Raw genomic sequence first — 20,152 nt, forward strand, 5'->3', positions numbered from 1 at the left:
ATAGCTAGTATAAAATTTAATATCGCACATTTAAGATTAAAATGACAACAGAACTGAGAATTTTCTATGAGCTAGTAAATTGCATACCTGACCTAACAACACATTGGTCATTGAAAATGCCAAGCCATTCATATTGAGAGAACTGCAATAAACAATTTTTGAAATATTGGCACTTGACAATTTTTTTATTATCACCGACACATGTCAACAAACAGGCATTTCTAATCTATTATATATGTATAAGGGAATTTAAAGAGATTATGAACAGCGGTCTAGCTTTGTGTTTATACAAATTAGTGACAGAGAAGAAAGAGCTGGTACAATTTATACAGTAATACACTGTAAAGGTAATTTGGAAGTGAATACTCGTAAAAGATTAGGAGCCTGGGGTACATTGTATGTACTGAATACCCTAAGAACAACATATGATGTAGTTCTGTATATTTTACATAAAATATTTCAATTGAAGTTATCGTTGTAAACAACTGAATCTACATTTTTCAAGATCTATATTACATACAATTTTATGTCATTATCTTCATGTATACATGCAAGAATTAGCAGGTATGTACAGATAATATTACTTTATTTAATAAACCCTATAGGTACATGTATGGTTGGTTCGTTTCTTTCTAACTGGTCATCATCAGAAATTGATTACATTTTAGGGTTGTGTTGTAGATACGACACTGGTAATCCAGCCTTCGGTTTGTGTTGTAGATACGACACTGGTAACCACTAATCCAGCCTTCAGTTGACAATGATAGACGCAAACTAAATCTATTGTTCTTCAATGTGGTAGATTACACAAGTGGGTGATAGCGGGTCCTCTGTTGTGTGATTCTAATCACCCTGTGATCAAGATAGTGTAAACATTGGAAGTCTCAAAACAGCACTGCAAGTTCGTGGAACTCTGTATAAACTAGTTTTCAGAGACACCTCCCTACTGAGACTATAATTAAACCAACATCCATTCAATAGCTTATCACTGCTGTATCAACATGTTGGGACAATAGTTTTAGTTTGTGTTTATCTTATAGAAAACCAAAGGTTCAACTACCAGGGTAAGATTACACGCCATGACATAAATTAAAGTTATAACATTGTCGACATACATGTACATGTATTTAAGAATTGGCAAGTACCAGTATGCAACGTATGCATAATGTACCGTACAATCTTTGAAGTATAGTTCATTTCTCCCTAAATAAATGATCAAATTGTTTGACGTCCATCATATTTTGAAGACTGGGGGAGACCTGCGTTGTACGGTAGAGTCAAACTGAACAAGACTCTTCTTACAGCAGGGTAAATTTAATCAAACCCAGCCGACACCTGGTGGGTTCGAGCCCAGGCTGCAGAGGTAAGCAGCATACAAGCTAATACGCTTGACCACCGACAACCCCATGCCTGGATTTTTTCAAATTAATTAAAATAATATATTATACAGTTGTCAATTTCTATGCTACCATCGTTCATTTCAGACAGCCGACCTTACACAAGTCTGGACACAATTCTCCTGACAATTGATAACCTCACATAAAATTCAGAACACTAAAGGTCAAACCACAGACACAGACTGACTATCAAGTGTCAAGTGGAAATACAAGTGTTGAATCAACAAACAATTTGGAATGATATATGGGGTATACAATAACAGTAACATTGTTTTGTGATGACTGTATGCTGTACTGAAATGTCATCAACCCCCAGTGTCAGGGGTATGTGTTACATGATATAGACTCTGCTATCATACAGTAACGCATGCACTGGCCCCACTGCTACAGTTCTGTAATTTGATTTGATTGACTCGGAACTGAAACACAAAGGTCTACATAGGATGCGTGCAGGATTTCAAAACAGTCATACATTTTATTGACCTCATCCTTCCCGTTTTTCTTTGTTGTTACATGTTTTTTGTCAATTACTGAGGAAGCCTGTAGGTGGTGATATAAACGTAATGTTGAGGTTTTGTTTTAAGTGTTTGTTGATCTGTTAAATCCTGCTGAGTTCCTCTAACAATTAGTCTAGTTCCTATACGATGTGTTACGATTAACTACGATCATTTCCACTCATGTTTAGGGAATGTCGTTATTCTAGCACAAAAATCAGTGCTACCCCGACTGCGTTTATATAAACATGATGACGTTACCGCGTCCCCACATGATTTTAGTTTCAGACTGGAGAGGTAAAGTTCGGTCTAAAGTAACTATTGCAACTGCCAGTCAAGTTGTGATGGATTACTCCTGACATGCGTCGTTTTCCCTCCGCCCAGCTGGGGTAGCACAGATTTGTGTGCTAGAATAACGACTTTCCCATTTGGGTGGAGATGAATCATAGTAATCATAACACGTCGTAAAGCAACTAGACCACTAACAATTTACCTGGGTTCCTCATTACAAGTACAAGTACAAAACATGTACAAGGCTATGTACAATTTTACTAAGATTATACCACACTTTATACCTACTCTATTACCATAGTTCTAAAAACTTAGCTGATACCAACACATACAATGTATTTCAAACAAAGTTTTCGTTCAGTACACACGAACACCCCCATTTCTAATGTCCAACACCTGACATTTCAAGTCAAGCCATGATAAATTAACACAAATTTCTCACTGAAGTACCAACCATTTAGCATATCTACTTGTTCACTTATTCAGTCACTAGGCTAACAATACATGTATAGAATCACGTACAAACACTACATGTTATCATCAGGATAAGACTACCCCAGTGCTTGTGAAGAGACCACTCTCATCCCAATAAAATTTCATGTTGTTCAGTTCGGGCTCCATACATATGTATATATACCAGTGTGCCCTCTAAGATTTTAAGCCAATTTGACGTGCCACTAACACACACAATTTCTAGCGACACACACCAAAATTTGGTGCTCCCCTATCTCTTACAATGTGGTGACTCACAAGAAATGACAGGTTTTTTGTTTTGACTCACAACAACAAAATTTGGCTATCATTAGAGGGCACACTGATACCAACACTGCTTATATTGTATATTTACTGTACATGCATTTAGGTGACAAGTCAAAATTTTCAAATTGAGATAACATTAACAGATCCCATATTTATCAAAGAATTTCCGACATGTTCTTTAATACCTACAACCAAACTACAAAAGACAATTCCATCAAATAAATATGAAGATAACAAAAAAAATGATTTTATGATATTTTGGGTATTTCACTACTAAACTTAAAAGCATGTAATTTAGAGCGATTATGCTATGTAGAAATAGCCACAGCTATCAATACACATCACGTCTGACCCCGATGATCTTTTTAAATTAAAATCTATTAATAACTAACCATACATTGCAGGTGTTCTAAAAACCACTGCAGTATACCATGTGATCATAAATTCATGAATTTATCGTGATAGCAATCAGGATTTAGTTCTATTTCATTTATTATGCAAAGGATTGAGATTCTGGATCAACAAATTACAAACTAGTCGATGTAATATTTCACAAACCATATTTCTCCCAGTACCAACTAATATCCTGAATGTTCTAATTTCAAATGTTTTGTACACATAATTATAAAGCACTTGATAAAGTGGTCATATGAATAAGAATTTGGTATCTATTTTGGTTTTTTTTAATTGATATGGCCGAACAATCAAAATTGTGTGGTTCCGATTACGTTCAATTTTAGAATAGGTGGGGGTAGGTCGATTTTTTATTTTTTTATTTTTTTTTGTTTAGATATTTTTTTTTTAATACGTGAGTGTCTATTTCAGGTAGTTATGTTTTCCGTTGTTTTACATATGGTCTCTGTGTTATTGGTTTCATCTCATCAGATGCACATCCATAACAGATTAGAAGAACAGTTCTATATTGTCTTTCTATAGTTGAAGTCAGTTTGCGAATCCACTATTTCTTGTGAGACTTCACAATTTTCGTGATTTCATAATTTTTCTCTCATATGTTAAAAAAAGTTTAGGGTCGGCAGTGAAAAACTAGGTGGGGTCAAGTAACTGGAACCAAACAAATTTTTTTTGGCCTAAAACAACTTTACTATATTTTCCTATGCAAACAAATAATTAACATAAGTTCTTGTTTATCAATAAATTGCAAACAAATTAAAAGTGTATAAAATTGTTTGATATTTATTGTATGGTACACATAACAATTTTTCCCCATACTTTTTTTGCAATTTATCGGTTTACAAAGATGGACTTTGTTGATGCTGTTTCAGTGTCTTTGTAGTAGAAAACATCGTAAAGATGTTTTACAATTTAAAAATCCAAAATAAGCTCTCCTTTGTCATCCATAATATGGCCAATTACAGACAAAATATTATACATAGTTGATCAAAATGATAAAGACTGGGTTTTCTTTACTTTAAAAAAAAATCATATTAAAAAAAGACTCACTTTTCACACTGAAAGAATGAATAAGGGAAACATTAAATGTTGATGCGTCACGAGAAAATGTTGTACGTCAGTGGTATGTCAAAATGGCTTAGAGGGTATACTGCATGACTTATTCTCACGGTTGAAAGAATACTTAAAACTTAAAGTTAAAATAATGTACTATACTATTAATTATTATATAAGACGTCTCATGTTGATTCTCTTTCAATTACCTCCGATATGTATTGGCAGAAGGAAATGGCAAAGTGTATTATCTCTGGCTAATAAATCATCTAATCCTACTAGCAGCAATCATCTATTTGAGTTCCCCAATCACTTTGATGTTCCACAACAAAATTATGATATAGTAGATTGGAAACCACGGCAGTTTACCTGATTTCTTTCTTTCTGTTTAATATAGGAGTTCAGACCGTTCACCAGCCTTTAGTAGAAACATTATGATATACATGAGCTTACAGACCACCTATGTGTGTATTGGTTGTTTGTTTGTTTGTGTGTTTGTTTGTTGTTGTTGTTGTTGTTGTTGTTGTTGGGTTTGTTTGTTTGGGGTTTGTTTGTTTTTTTGGGGGGGGGTATTTTTTTTACTCATGATTTAGTAAATCTTTTACCACTTGTGCAGATGTAGATATACATGTATAGAGCCCCCCTTCCCCCCCCCCCAAAAAAAAAAAAAAATAAAAAAAAAAAAATTAAGATTTTACTGTTCTTTATACTTTGAGTATATTGTCTTGGTTAATCATAATTATTGTTGGGCGGGGAGTAAATAAATCTGTAGACTATTGTCCAACATCTTTATTTGTTGTTTGTATACAGAGGGTATGTTGTTGTTTGGGGTTGATTGTTTTTATTTTTGTTAGTGGAGGTGGTGGTGGTAGTAGTGGTGGGGGTAGGGGTGGGGGTGGTGGAGTTGATAGTGGTGGAGGTGGTGGTGGAGTAGGTGCATGTAGTGGTGGATTGGTAGTTGTGGAGGTGGTAGTGGTGGAGGTGGTGTTGGTAGTGGTGTTAGTCGTGGTGGAGGTGGTTGGGTTGGTGGTTGGTGGTGGTAGGTGTGTGTGGGGTGTGAGGGGAGGGTTTAATCTGTTGCCTATATCATTCCAAAATCAACCTTCTAAATGTTATTGATTCCCTTGACACATTACTTTATCTATAATAACCTTCAATTGATATCTACCAACATCAAATTCATGATCAGTGGTACATACAACTTCCCTAAATGTTTACTGACTTGTGACTAAAGACAAAGCAAACCAACATTCTACAGAGATGACTGAGCAAACACTAAAGCTCCAAACCCAACCAAACGTTACAGTGTCTTGTTTAGACCAGTCTCAGAGTAAAGGAATTCTTATTTTACAGGGTGCACACCCACTACTCAGTCAGGTCTACTTCACAAAAACTATCAATCAGGTCACTGAGGTATAACTTAGTTCCTACCTTGTCGACAAGGTAAACAAACCCCTCAGGAGATACATACATACTGTACTGTCACCACACAGAATACCCAGAGAAAATGCTGACTTCAGAAGTCATTAAATTTGTCGATTTTTGTGGTATCAGCCTCAAACTACATTTTGTAGAATACTGTAAACCTAGATATTTTCACTTTTACAAAATTTTACAATTTTAGTACAGTCTTCAGCTAGTTCTCAAACATAATTTTTTACTAATTACCAGATTGCCACATTGCTTTCATGTACAGGAAGGAAGGCATTCAAGTCACTAACTATTTTTGCGTTTCTATTTTCTAGCAAAATTAGTGAAAATAAATCTTTTAGCGAAAATTTCCAGGTTTTACAGTATCATTCAGGAGGTTGTTCCTCTGTGACAAAATAACACTAGTCACCTTGGGAAAAGAATAACATGTTCTACATTGTAAAACGAGTCACTTGAAAGTGATCAATAGGTAAAACGAAGTGTAAGATAAATTTGGCCTTTAAGCCTTATTCGGCCTCTGGACTCCTACATGTATGCCACATCTGACAACCTGATGACAATAACTATAAGTTACTAAATAAAAACACTGGAAAACAAACTAATTGACAAAAAAACACTAAAATCACTGTCATATTTCAAATGTAAGAGTTTGACAAATGGAAATATTTCAATACTATTTTGACATTGGACCAACTAAAGCATAATCCAAATTTCTAATTTCTTTCTCCCCTCATAGTTATGGGCTTAGGTCAATGACATTTGGTTGGTAACCAAGTACTACTATTATAGTAGTGCCCTACATACATGTATGAACTTTATAATGTAATAGCTTAACTAGAAAGGTCTCTCTGCTATGTCTGATTTTCTGTTCAAAATGTGATTTGAATCACTGAGTATACAATGTATGGTGCAGTACAGGAACACAATGAATGATTTCTATATACAGCATCAATTACCCAGAGATTGACTTGGCTTGATGACTGTATGTTATTTGCCTGAAAATTTGGTCAAACAACATAATACCAAGCTAAAGAGCCAAGTCTCTGGGCTATCAATGTTGCTACATTTGTACATAATTACATTTATGTATCTATGGATGTAGGAACATTTTCTCTGTTTCTAAGTAGACTGTGTGAGAGGTGAAATTTGGAGCACCAAGCCAGGTGAGAGAAGAAAGAGAGATAATTAGATGGACCCAGATTAGATCCTGAACTGCTAGTGGGCTGTATAAACTCATTTCCACCAGACAATAGTTGAAAACAAACAACGTCTTGCTAAAGGCACAGTTGTGCTTAAAAATCATGGCAAGCATAATCCCTTGTATGATGTAGTGAGTTATAAAGCAGTGTATGTTGTTTTTCAAGGCATTTAATTTTCGCAGAAGAAAAGTCCACTACTCAGATTTTTCTTCTGTTTACTGAAGTCCTAAAAACCTTTGTAAATTACTAACACTAAACTTTAAGTGTGTGTGTATGTCTTACATGAATGTTATCCAGGAACTGGGATACAAATACAAACAATGACAATGAAACATTAGTAAAATACCACAAGAATACTATACAATGCTTGTAATGTTTATACAAGAAAACCACACCAGTGACATATGACAACGGTGTCTATTTCTCTGGGCTGCGTTTCATTTACATGTCAAAAAAGTGAAATAAAGTAGATCTCCCGAGGATTGCCTGGGGATAATGTGAAGAATGTATGGTTGTGCAAGTAACATTGTAGGAAGAGTGGCTTTGTTGTAAAGTAAAGCCTTGGAAAGTGGGTTCAAATATCATTGTACAGATTAGAAGTGTCCGACTAAATCATGTAACAGTTGTAATGTATGTGACAGTGTACACTATCGTACTAAAGCTATGAGCTTAGAAGCCACAGCACACTTTGTTGGAACGTCTACATTTTTCACATGATTTTAGTGCTCTGCATTTAAAAAATGTCCAACTACATGATAAAACAAACAGTTATGTACACTACCACACATCATGTAAGTTTTGTCATATGCTTAGAAGCTATAGTACATGTATACATTTACTCTAGATGTTAACAACGTGTATTGAATCCTAAAGAGAACTCTTGAGATTCGCTGCAGGATAGCACTAGACTGTTCAGTATATATGGCTGAAACTTCCAGTATATTTTCAGCATTTCTGTTATGTCAGTGTGTCCATCTACATAATATAACAGTGAATGTACACTATAAACCATCATATAATAACCAGGTGTTTTAAAACCACAGTACACATACATGTACCTTGAAGTTTACTGTTACTTTTAGAGTTTTACAAGGTGTAGTATTTCTGTGCAATTATTGTGTTCTACTTGAATGCTAGCATGTGTTATCAACCAACCACAGATGAAGCTCTCTACACAACATATATATGCTTATTATATTACTGTCCATTGTATTTTGCTGTGCAAACAGTTTCAGTTTTGTTCCTGAAGTTGTACACGGTGTATGATACTAAACACAAAATGGTAACATTTAGTTTACAAACCCTGCTAGTATTCTTTGATCATGGCTCAGCTGGGTAACAGTGTAATACTCGCGATTTGCCGAAATTTGTATTTTTGGGAGTACTTGAGAAATATAATAGTTTTATATGAGTGAATTGATACAAATTTACATATATTATATATGTTCATAATTTTTTATTGCTTTTTTTGCAAACAGAGAAAGATTATAGTATGAATCCCAATACATGTATTCCACAAGACACTCTGTTTACTACCTACACAAAAAAAATTCATTCAAATGCGAGCGGTGTCCTGGTTTAAGGTTAGAGAGCCCTAGGGTTACATTTTATAATTCAGTTGCAAGTTTCATCATCACTGTCCTGATAGTTGCACCTGCGTTATCAACTTAATTCATTCAATTTGTTTTAATCTTAATTTACTTTCACCACTGTGACAAGGCAAAATACAATGATTGCATGACAGGTAAAAGTAAAAAACACAATTGTTCAAATTTTATCAGTATTTTGATGTTTTTGATCAACAATTAGCTAAACACCTATGATAGTACAGCATACACAAAAACTCTACATACCATGTTACCACGTATTGACGAATCACAGCACAGAAAATGCAGTAAGTGTGTTACAATACAAAATCAAGTACATTCTGCCTAAAAAGGATAATAATAATATTTGACAAAATTATCCTAAGAAGTACAGAAATTCTTGGCATATCATAATTTTCATTTCAGACTGACATTATTAACATTATCCCTTTTTTAATATCGACTAGGAAAAATTGAATGTTAAATATCGGTTTTGAAATACACAAATGATAATTTGTGAAGAATATTCATTATAATTCTCATTATTTATGAATGATTTATAAATTGACTACATTTGCATGTCTGGTAGTCTAGAACACATTGCACAGGATTACTGTAAATTCTATCAATTCAGTATTAGACTTTCAATATTGGTTTAATACGAACAGTCTGCGAGAGAGAGTTATTGGCAGTAACGCTATCTATCTTCATAGTACATTGACATCTACATGTAATACAAACATTAAGTTGTAAATCATACATAACCCCGACATAGAATACAATATTTGTGCATGGACTGTCACTGAGATGGACGTAAAAAAAAAACACCCCAGTTTCATGGCATGTAATTTGGACATTACAGTGACACAAGATGTAGTTTCAGAGTAGTAATCTTTATAATTATTCGTCCACATAAATTCAGAAATTTGTGTACACACAGTGGCAATGTGTGAGTACTGTACTGTATTAAAAACATCATACGCTTCATAGATTTCCTATACTTTCAGTGTTGCCAGGCTTTAAGCTCATAGCAGGGTTACTCCTGCAGATATTTACATGAAATGTATAACTTTGTTGGATGGTGGAAATCCCAGAAAGGATATGCGGTATTATTGGTACATACAAAACAGCCGCTTTCTGCTAGCTATATACTCCTGAGGCTATCTATGGTCTCTAACTAAACCACGTCTAGTCAAAGTCTCTCAATCAGCACAGAAAGTTGTTCATCCAATCAGTGAACCCCAACTCTTATAGTGATGTATAAGTAGCATCCTGAGCTGACAAATATACCATATATGGACATTACATAACTGCCCCAATAAACACTGAACTACATGCACATGTATTTATGAGGGGACTGTGTTATAGGTTAGAATTTTGAATTTGGTTAACAAAGACATGATGTTAATGACTGTGTGGGTGGCTGTGGATGAATTTTAAATATTGCATCTCAGGACTTCTAAAGTAAAGACTTTGACTATACTGTGAGTGGAGGTGTAAATGGTAACGATACCATATAGGAACTAAACTAGAGAGTCTACAAACACCCTACAGTTACCAGATTTTTTGCCCGCCTGTTATAAAGCTTCTACAACCCTGACTCATCACACAGCTGGCTTTACTAAAATATGATTCATGTAATCTGTAAGACTGTCATTAAAGTATTATTTGTATTCTATAAAAACACTGACTACAACACCTATCAAGTTCCAGTATATTTTTTTATAAATTAGAATTCTAATGAGCTTCTCATGAAACTACATATAAATCATAACCATATTTACATGTATTATCTTTCCGTCTGTCTAGTATCCGTAGCTTGAATTATTACTGCATGGTATGAATGTCATATCATATCTTTAATATTTACATTTTATTATTAGCTGTCTGGACAGCACTGCATGTTTTTAACCCTTTCATTCCTAGAGACGACATTGGAATAAATAGAAACTTGATTGTAAGAACATTTACTAAAATTTAAGAATATAACTTCATTGGGAAGTAATATTTCTTGAATTCTGGTCTAAAATAAAGTTGATCTTTTTCCAAAAATTACAGAGAAACAAGAATTTTTGTTCAAAAATGTTGGCGGGAATGTTTCTAGTCCTGAAAGGGTTAATACATCAATGCATACTGTATTTTTCATACACTTTGATAGATTGTTGTAATGAATAATAAGTTTCATTTCCGTATAGTAATATCACAAACGATATTTCACTATTTTTAGTATGTCAACTTCAAATCCTACAGCATACAGTATGTCTAATTTGAATTAGGATTAAAATTTTGGTGAGAAAAACACCTGTCCTGGCAGAGCTGTAGAAAATGTGGGCCAAGAACAAAAGAATGATCCAATATAATCCTTAAACCTCCACTGATAAGATAACGCTAATGTGAGAACCAAGGATTGAATCATGGGCCTTTAATACACAATCATACACATACTTTCAGTTTGTAAGTTTCAAATTTTTCCTTCTCACATACATGTATATATAGATAAGCCTAAAGTCTGTTTTCCCAACATGAACTTCTCTTCACTACAGCCCTCTACATACTTTAATTCACACTGACCTATATAAATTGTACTAAACATATGCAAGTTGTTACTCACTCTCACAGCGTGTGAAAATTTGACAGTCAGTATTTTCATACCATTAATATCTCTTAGCAAAAAAGTGAAATAACACTCATTTATGAGAAAAACAAAAACATCTAAGCCATACCGATCATTTTAGCCTAGCGTCAATACTGTCCAATTCTACAGAATATGACAGAAATGAAATTTCATAATATTGACATGGGATTATTTGAAACACTGGCACATGCTCTGTAGACATACACATGTACAGTGTAGCACTACAGACCCTCGGTGGGTTGAGGGTCTATGGTAGAACTGGATAAATCTGGTAGACATGGTAGTTATTAAGACAGAAAAATAAAATTTGACCTGTAAAGTTTCACCCTATATTTTTTAACTTGCAAGTTACAACAGAAATTTCAAACCGTGTACAGCATGTTTTTGTTATTGTACTGCTATTTTATCCATTGCGTGGATGTACATGTAAGTATGGATAATAACGCAAGGACTTCTGTATTCAACTCAAGTTTTATTCAATACATGTATCTATTGATCAGTTTACTCAAAACCAAAGTGGAAATTCTTTGCCAGGTGATGCACAATTGCTACCCAACACAATAATACAATACAAACATATGGATGACCAATGACAGTATACTTTATTTCAAGTGCGAGGAGGGATACGACCTTTCACCCCACCCTTAAGGAATTCGACCTTTCACCCCAATTTCCTATTCCATTCACCTGTAGTTCTAAATCTGACAGGAAATTTCCATGGCGATGCGATATTTCTATTACTTGCTTGGCACCTAAAGTAATGTACTGTATGTAGTTGCTCTACACTAATAGATTCTTTTTTTCTCATTTGGTTGTCCACAGATCATACAAAAGTCCAATTACACCTTAAATAGGAAACCGTGGTTAACTAATGATATTAGGTATCAGGTGGTGTTGTACAGACTTATAAATCAAATCACCGCACACAGACAAACTCTCTTCTCTTTCCCATTGTACCATGATGTTTTGTTGTACATTTGTTCATTGAAATCAACATAGCCCCGTGTTGTAACATGATGTGATTTATTACGTTCTTTCTCAAAGTATATAAGTTACATCACCTAGCATAGACACACTAATGAAGGCATTCATAGTACCCAAAGGCAGGGCATCCTTCAACTGTTCTGAAGCCTGTAAAAACGTTCACTCTGATACAGACCTGCTGGATACAGACTGTGGTGCCCTAGGCTTCACAATTCCATTCCAGTTCTACTGTTTCATTAATTCCACAATCTTCTCTCCTTATCACAGCATGTTTACCTCTTGCCTAATACCCTTAAACCATAGACCCTTTAAACATAGCTGTAGAAATGTTTTCTCTATCTCACACCAATTAACCTCCACTGCTACAGTCTAGTACATGTATTATAAACAAACCAGAAAATCTAATTTGTTTATGTGTATGTGTGTGCGCATTGGAGAATATCATTAACCCGTCATTTGACTCCCATACCCTAGAACCCATTTGTATCACAGCAACAGGAGGGAATATCTTTGACATTGGAGTGGAGTATGTACTTTACATGTATTACAGTATACACCAAATACATATACATGTAAAACTATATATTTCCCAGTGACTCAATTCAACCCCACTTACATACATCTACATCTATGTCCATCGTGAAATCTATCCCTTTGTGATTGGCTAATCCTGCCAGTATATCTACTGAGATCATATGGGTACCTACAAAGCTGGTTCTAATCATGTGGTGATGCTACATTTTGTATCAACATCATCTAACAGGAGGAACAATTAAAAGCCCAACAAAAATTTGCACCTGTTTTGGCCAAATCTTCATTTATGGTAGTCTATTTCCTCATATGGTATAATTAAGATTTACACGTGGTTTAGTTAGAGACCACGTTGGCATCCAGACTAGACTACATTTAAAGAAATGTTAGATGGAGAGGGGAAAAGTGAGCCAAAAATCCTCCCCATCACTGGACTCTGGGTTAAAAAACAAATAATTGTGTGTTTCCGATAACATGGCCTCAAGAGAATAGGGTAGGTAGGTCAGGGATTTTATTTTATTTCTATTTTATCTTTTTAATTGTTTTTATTTTTTGAAAAATATTGCTTCGACCCAAACCAAAATTTTTTTCAGAATACCTCAGTCAGAAATACACAATTTTTAGCCTTATTGCATTTCACTGTGGAACCAATAATTTATCCTTGTTACCAAGTTGAATGCTGATCTGGGTCAAAATTGAATCAAAATTCTGTCCCTACATACGCTTAAACTAAACTGAACTTATTGAATCGGTTCAAAACCAACTCAAGAGGGGGTCTCAAACTGATGCAAAGTAAATGGGTTCAGAACCGACTGAAAATCAAATCAATTCAAATCCATATTGCTCTCTTTTCTCTTGGGGACGGAAACCAGTTTTTAAACCAATTTAAACTGAGAATCATATTCAGTTTAAATCAGTTTCAAATTGATTCATGTGTGGCTAGGGCTATTAATTACCATTAACAGTTTTAATAGTTTATCCTAAACCTAAATCATGATCATAAAAAAATTCCCAGGTATATATACAACAAATTCCATGAAATATTTACATAGCCAACCAAACCCTTTACCATAGTATACAGTACCCAGTATACATACTTCATACACATATCTAGCAAACTGGTCAACTCAGAAATGTTTTGACTGGGAGAGGTATGAAGGTGTCGCCATGGCAAATTAGAACAAGGTGGTATAGTCATTACATAAGACAATTCCATGGCAAGACTCAAAACTCATTATATAACTTTTCTTTGATCAACTTATCCCACTCTTTTTGTCTATTTTAATTGTCATTTAGAATTAAAACAAGTAATCTAATCCAGGCTGTATGTAAATGTATAACACGCCTATTGTTTTTCATTTATGTACCAAGTATGTCTGAAATGTACACAATAATTGACTTCAATGAAACTTGATCTCTGAGGAAGACACTATTTTATTTCCAGACTCACTCTTCTTTTTATCTGTGGGATCTCTTTAAAATAGCTTGTCACTTTTCATGATAAATCTTCTTACTGTCCTAAATCTCCCAACTGAATAGAAACGTTTGGTATGATTAAAAGTGTCATTTACATGTACTTACAATGATCTCTCATCTCTCAACCCACCCCTATGTCTATGTTTACTTCTGTGTAAACCACATACTTGGAATCACTTAAAATTAACGATTTCAATTGTTTTAAAGTAGACAATATCCTTGTAATTGTAAATACATGTACTGACAATAGTTTAGGTTTCATTACTTTTACTCTCTCTATATTCAGAAATGAATACTGAATATAATGAATACCTTCTTGTTCTACAGCAGTGTTTTTAGTTAAAGGCGGTAAGCAGGTAAATTCTACCCAAGTTCCCTCGTCATTTTACTGGGGTTCCCTACCAAATGTATGGTATTATGTATCCATGGGAAACTGTGCCTGTTTACTATATTTCCCCTTAGTGTAGTCTGGATGCCAAAGTGAGTGACGGTGTAAATCCTAACGATTCCATATAAGGACTAGACCACTCTTCCTGTTTATACTGGGGTTCCCCAAACTAAGCAAAAACGCCATTCTTCACGCAGGCAAGCCTGCATAATTTATTTAGATCTTGTATTTTATTTTATTTTATAATACTATAGAAATTTAAAAAGGAAAGGGAAATATATCATGTACATGATCGCTTTGAAATTATCTGTAGTTATTACTTTGGCCTGGTGTTATTGAAATCTTGTTTGAACTATTTTAAACACAGTGCCAAAACTTTCTGTCCCCTACTTTTCAGCACAAAATTTACATATACATTTGTGTTAACTGTCTCTGTCCATTTGTAGCTGCTCTGCCACAGTGCCAGTATAAGAAGAACTATGTAAAAAAATAAACGATATTAAAAAAATAACATAATTCAAATCATATCTGTCCTTATAAACCAATAATAATTTGGTCAAAATCTGGCAATTTGAATTACTTGAATTTCAATGTTTGATTTTAAGCTTGTAACTATGCAATCCTTTGTCATCAAAACTCACACGGTAACCTTTGGTGGGTAACTCAATAAATTTCACAACTACACAACAGTTTGATGTATTGAGGGAACAACTAACACCTATAATATACATGATGTCTTTTAAAGTTTAACTACCCGTATGTCATGATTCTGTATGTCCTACATTCTAAATCAGGCATTCCAATGTCGTAAACCTCAGGTGTTCAGACTTTTGAATATGCAATCCATCACTCTTTAAGGTAGCTTGGGGCACACCTCTGGGACAAATTTCCCTGAAAATTAGAATTCTTCAATTCTCTCTAAATGTATGGCTACCAGAACAGAAGTTAGGACAAGCATTGGATGGGGGGAGGGGGGGGCTAGGAGGTATGACAGCTAACAATGTAATACAACAGTAGTCATACACATACATAACATAACCTCTAGTTGAAATCTCTGCAAGATAGGCATGTGTGTTTATATCTGTTATAAATAAAGTAACTGTCTATTTATTGAGGTATACAAATATTAGTAGAATTCACACAATGGCTAAGTATGCAGACCTGTCATCAAAATCAACTTACATGTAGGTACTAGTTGGTTTCCATATGTTCACTGACATCTCTACATATGGTATGAACAGACTAGTTTAGTTTCCTATACATATTTCGGCCGCTGTGATCATCTCCCTCATATTTAGTCAAACTGGTCCCTCTAGCACAACATTTCGTTTTTATCCCTGACAGCGATAGTTTAATGGTATTGGACAGTTGATGTAAACCTGATGATGTCATCACGTCCCCCACATGATTTAATCAAACACGGCCATACTAATTGAAGATTAGTGAGCAAATGTCAGAATTACAACTGACTGTCAGTGTGTGATAGATTACTACTGACATGCACTGTTCAGCCTTTCCCCAGCAAGCGATTTAACTAGATTGTCGGTAAAATCTATCCATTTGACTATACGTGGAGAGAGAAAGTGATCACAGAAACATCCAACAGATATAAGGACTAGAGTAGTACATCATGTAATACACTTCAGATATTTTTCTTTGTGTACAAACTAAAAACAACAGGCATACATATATGTGTACATACATGTAGGTGCTCTTCTTGTGTATTATAGAATCAAACAAACCACATTCATAAATGTGTACATACATGTACATATTTATATTTTAAAATTTAAAATATTTTGCTAATGTATGTTAAATGTAGAACAGGCATACACATGTACATGTTTATTGTCATGTGCCAGAAATGAATGTAATGTACTACTTAAGTATGCATTCTGTAGATTCTTTGATTAATATCACAGAGTAACTAACGTCACGTGTTGTTGAATTGTTAGTCTGAAGGCTGTCCGTGGCTTTGAATCTGAAATATCCCCTTCAGTACACAGCATCAGGACATATATACACCTTAAACTATTCTATTCAGTGATATAATCCAGTGCAGTATCCACCCAAAATATGCAGGTACTGGATTACCTTGCAGTGAATAAGTTCACAGAAAAACCTATCAATTTATCCATTTGAAAATCAGTAAATGGGTTGTTAAAGTTCAAGTTCTGTCTGTAATCAAGTCTTCCAACCTCAGAGAAATGAGAACACAATCGATTTCTAGGTCACTCACAGACTGAAACTCTATGACTTATAGTTTGCATGTTTATCAAGTATATTCATGTTAACTTGTACTTTGCAATCGTTATCAAACATGACATATTTTAGATTGTGATCACTTGTGTGTAATAAATAAATGAAGGAATGTTTCGTAGGAATAAATTACATTCATATTTCGGCAGAATAATAATATGTACAATAACTAATCATTTTTAATCAGAGAATTCTTCAAATTAATTTGCATTTATATACATTCATACAAAAAACATGAACACCTATCCTAAATACATAAAATTTAAATACCAGTCAAGTCTGAAGCCTTGTCCTACTTTAACCGTATACAAAACTCCAACCTGTATTTTTCATTACGATATATATATATGAGATAGTAAAAGTGTAGTTTAGTTCACTTTTATAATGACAATAACAAGTGTCTGCAATAAATCTATCGGCAACAGTAATAGTAATTTCATCCTTACAAATACCTCACATCTGAGTCTGTAGTCCATATTTGCTATAACAAATCAGACGTTTGTAAATAGACACTACGCTGTCACATTCATAGCTTGTTACTAACGTCCTCATGTTACATTTGTACAACACCAACATGCTGTATTCCGTCATCATCGACACAGTTCTAGTGACTATCATATTCCGGGCATCTACATGTTATTCCAGGAGATAAGTATTTGCGTATCAGATTTTGTATCCACGCCTTGATTACAATTTGATCATTTTTTACAGAGTTATTATAATTTCACATGATGTATGTCAAATCCAGAAACCTCTCTTATTCTTGACATTGGAAGTCATGTCATCTCTGTTTGGTAAAGTTAGACCCACTAATTGTACCTAGCTATAACCAAGACTCCCCACAAGAATTAGAATGCGACAGTAACAATTCCCTAAAGTGGACGCATAACACGACACTACATCATTATGAGTTATATCGTGTTCTATGCATTCATTAACAGACCAACAAACCTGTCACACAGTCTGATGAGGTTTATAACCACACCAGACCTAACACATACTGGTTTTTCTTTGCTAAGGGTTGGGGAACCCCGGTAACAGAAAGGGGGGAAAGGGGTTAAAATTGCCGAGTTTCCCAACACAATCTACCTCAATTATGTTCAGGAACCTTGGTAAAATTACTGCCAAACCCTGTAAGATTTTACCTGCCTATCACCCTTAACAAAGACACTGAAACATTTCCTCATATTCATAAGTAAGTTCTCTAATTCTCGCTTTCATCAGCAGTATTCAATTGTTATTCAAATATGATACTAGATTTGGGTCAAACCCATGACTGATTCAATATAAAAGACTTCCTTGTACGTAAAAATAACCAGACTTCTAAAGTTTAGATAACATAAAAAATTGGGTTTGGAATCTCAAGGGCGACTTGCTGCATAATTTATAGTATGTTAATGAGTAGATAAAGGAACCTGGAAGTGTGCAATGTAATTTTATTGCAAGCATAAGTGTGTCATTCTGGCATGATACTGGTTAATACCTGTTCCATGACTTGTAAAACAGCTATACAGTCTCACTGAGAGACAATGTCATTTATATTCCGGGCACAAACATCATAAATTATCCTCAAGTTTAAGTGTACAAATTAATTCAGTTTGTTAACGAGTATCATTTTGTCATAAGAATTAAAATCCCTTAAAATCAGATCTATTGAAATTAACACCAGATTTAATACTTATGATTATTAATATCAGCTAATTATTATGCACAATTTCACCTGCCACATTATACAACAACACTGTACGCATACAAAGTAGTACGGCAAATTCAACATCCACACATTCTACTTTCTGTATTTGACACAGTAATCCTTCTCTATACCAAGTCATAGTGTAATGTCTATCTATATTTTCAAGTAGTCAAAACACACCAGGCAAAGTCAAACCAAATATACATTTCATGGAAAAATCTATTGACTGTATAGATTAATTTTGTCACCGACCAAGTACTTCATCTCAGTACATATTTGCTTTCATCTCCTGTAGATCAGCAAACATACTATGGTGTACCACGATTTCCTCTTTTTTTTTAAAACAAAAACCTCACACTGCAAATAAGTTTGTGGTAGCTTTTATCATTCAAATGTGTACTTCTCTCACCTAAATCACACAATACTGTTTGACTACTACTGTATAATAGGAGGTGACTTCATGTTTCTATATAGTTTGTTCTTTAACCATTACTCACATGTGTGGTATTGAGGTCAGATGTCTCCGTAATGTTTATTATTACAATTCCCTGTCTACGTTTGATATTGTGTCTTGGTGAAGTGACACCTACAGATGTACAAATGTACAGGATTTTACAAGACTTGATGTTTTGACTTCAGTCTTCAGAATTGTCACTTGTGGAATTTGATTTTGTTCTGGAAACGGTGAGATGTACATATGTCTGAAATCCTTTGTGAGTGTTGATTTACAATCACAAGATCATCACCAGTAAGGACATCAAATAAACTTGTCATTGGACTTCGAGGTGTCCTTACGAGGTCATCTTTGATCAGTTAAATGAACACCCTTTATGACATTGAGACAAAGGGTGTTCGTTTACCTTATAGTTTATGCCAGTTTTATTTAGTTAACTCGGACTTTGACTCAAATCACGTAAGTTAGGACATCAAATGAACTTCTCATTCGACTTCAAAGTGTCCTTATGAGGTCATCTTTGATAAGTTAAAACAAACACTTTTGTCCCAATGTCAATAGTTTTATTTTGGTTAACTCTGACTTTGACCTGAAGACTTTTCCTTCTGAATCTCACCAGACAACATTACACTGTGACTTCTGAATTTTATAAGCTCTCCAGAATTAGACTTTGAAAAGAACGGTATGTCAAGTGTCCCCAACATAAAAATAAAGTCATTCAACGTGACAAAAACAAAATCGTTATGTTGACATTGCAGGTTAGTTCTTTTATATTCATCTAGGAATGTACAGTGAACAGATTATGCTACTCAAAAGGCAAAATTATAGAGTTTTAACAAGGGCTAGGTTAGTTTGACATACTGGATTATCCTAGTAAAAGACTAATGTCAGGTCAGATAGCCAAGTCTCTGGACTTGGTGGCCAACTTTTTAAATTTCTGAAACTCTAAAATTTGAAGTATTTAATACATTCTTAGACTGTAAGATACATCATCTCATTATGTCCTCATGTCTGCCTTCTTTTATCTGACAGCTCTGACAAGACATGCTGTATCTTACAGGCTATAATATTCATTACTTACCACAGTTTTCTTGTATCTTTTACTACCACT

The 20,152-nt window shown here is 34.4% G+C and overlaps 1 protein-coding gene across 2 annotated transcripts in view; it reads right to left on the reverse strand.

The window, feature by feature from the left end:
* The window catches only part of LOC144449549 (unconventional myosin-XVIIIa-like), a 108,493-nt gene that overhangs the window by 86,927 nt on the left and 1,414 nt on the right, over window positions 1–20,152 (reverse strand). For both annotated transcript variants that reach the window (XM_078140098.1, XM_078140097.1), the window contains exon 1: window positions 20,123–20,152. This exon is cut by the window's right edge and continues 1,414 nt beyond it. In XM_078140098.1, coding sequence (XP_077996224.1) covers window positions 20,123–20,152 — 30 coding nt within the window. The remainder of the gene's footprint in view (window positions 1–20,122) is intronic.

The sequence above is a fragment of the Glandiceps talaboti genome, chromosome 18 (genome assembly GCF_964340395.1).
Source record: "Glandiceps talaboti chromosome 18, keGlaTala1.1, whole genome shotgun sequence".
NCBI classification, from domain to species: Eukaryota; Metazoa; Hemichordata; class Enteropneusta; family Spengelidae; genus Glandiceps; species Glandiceps talaboti.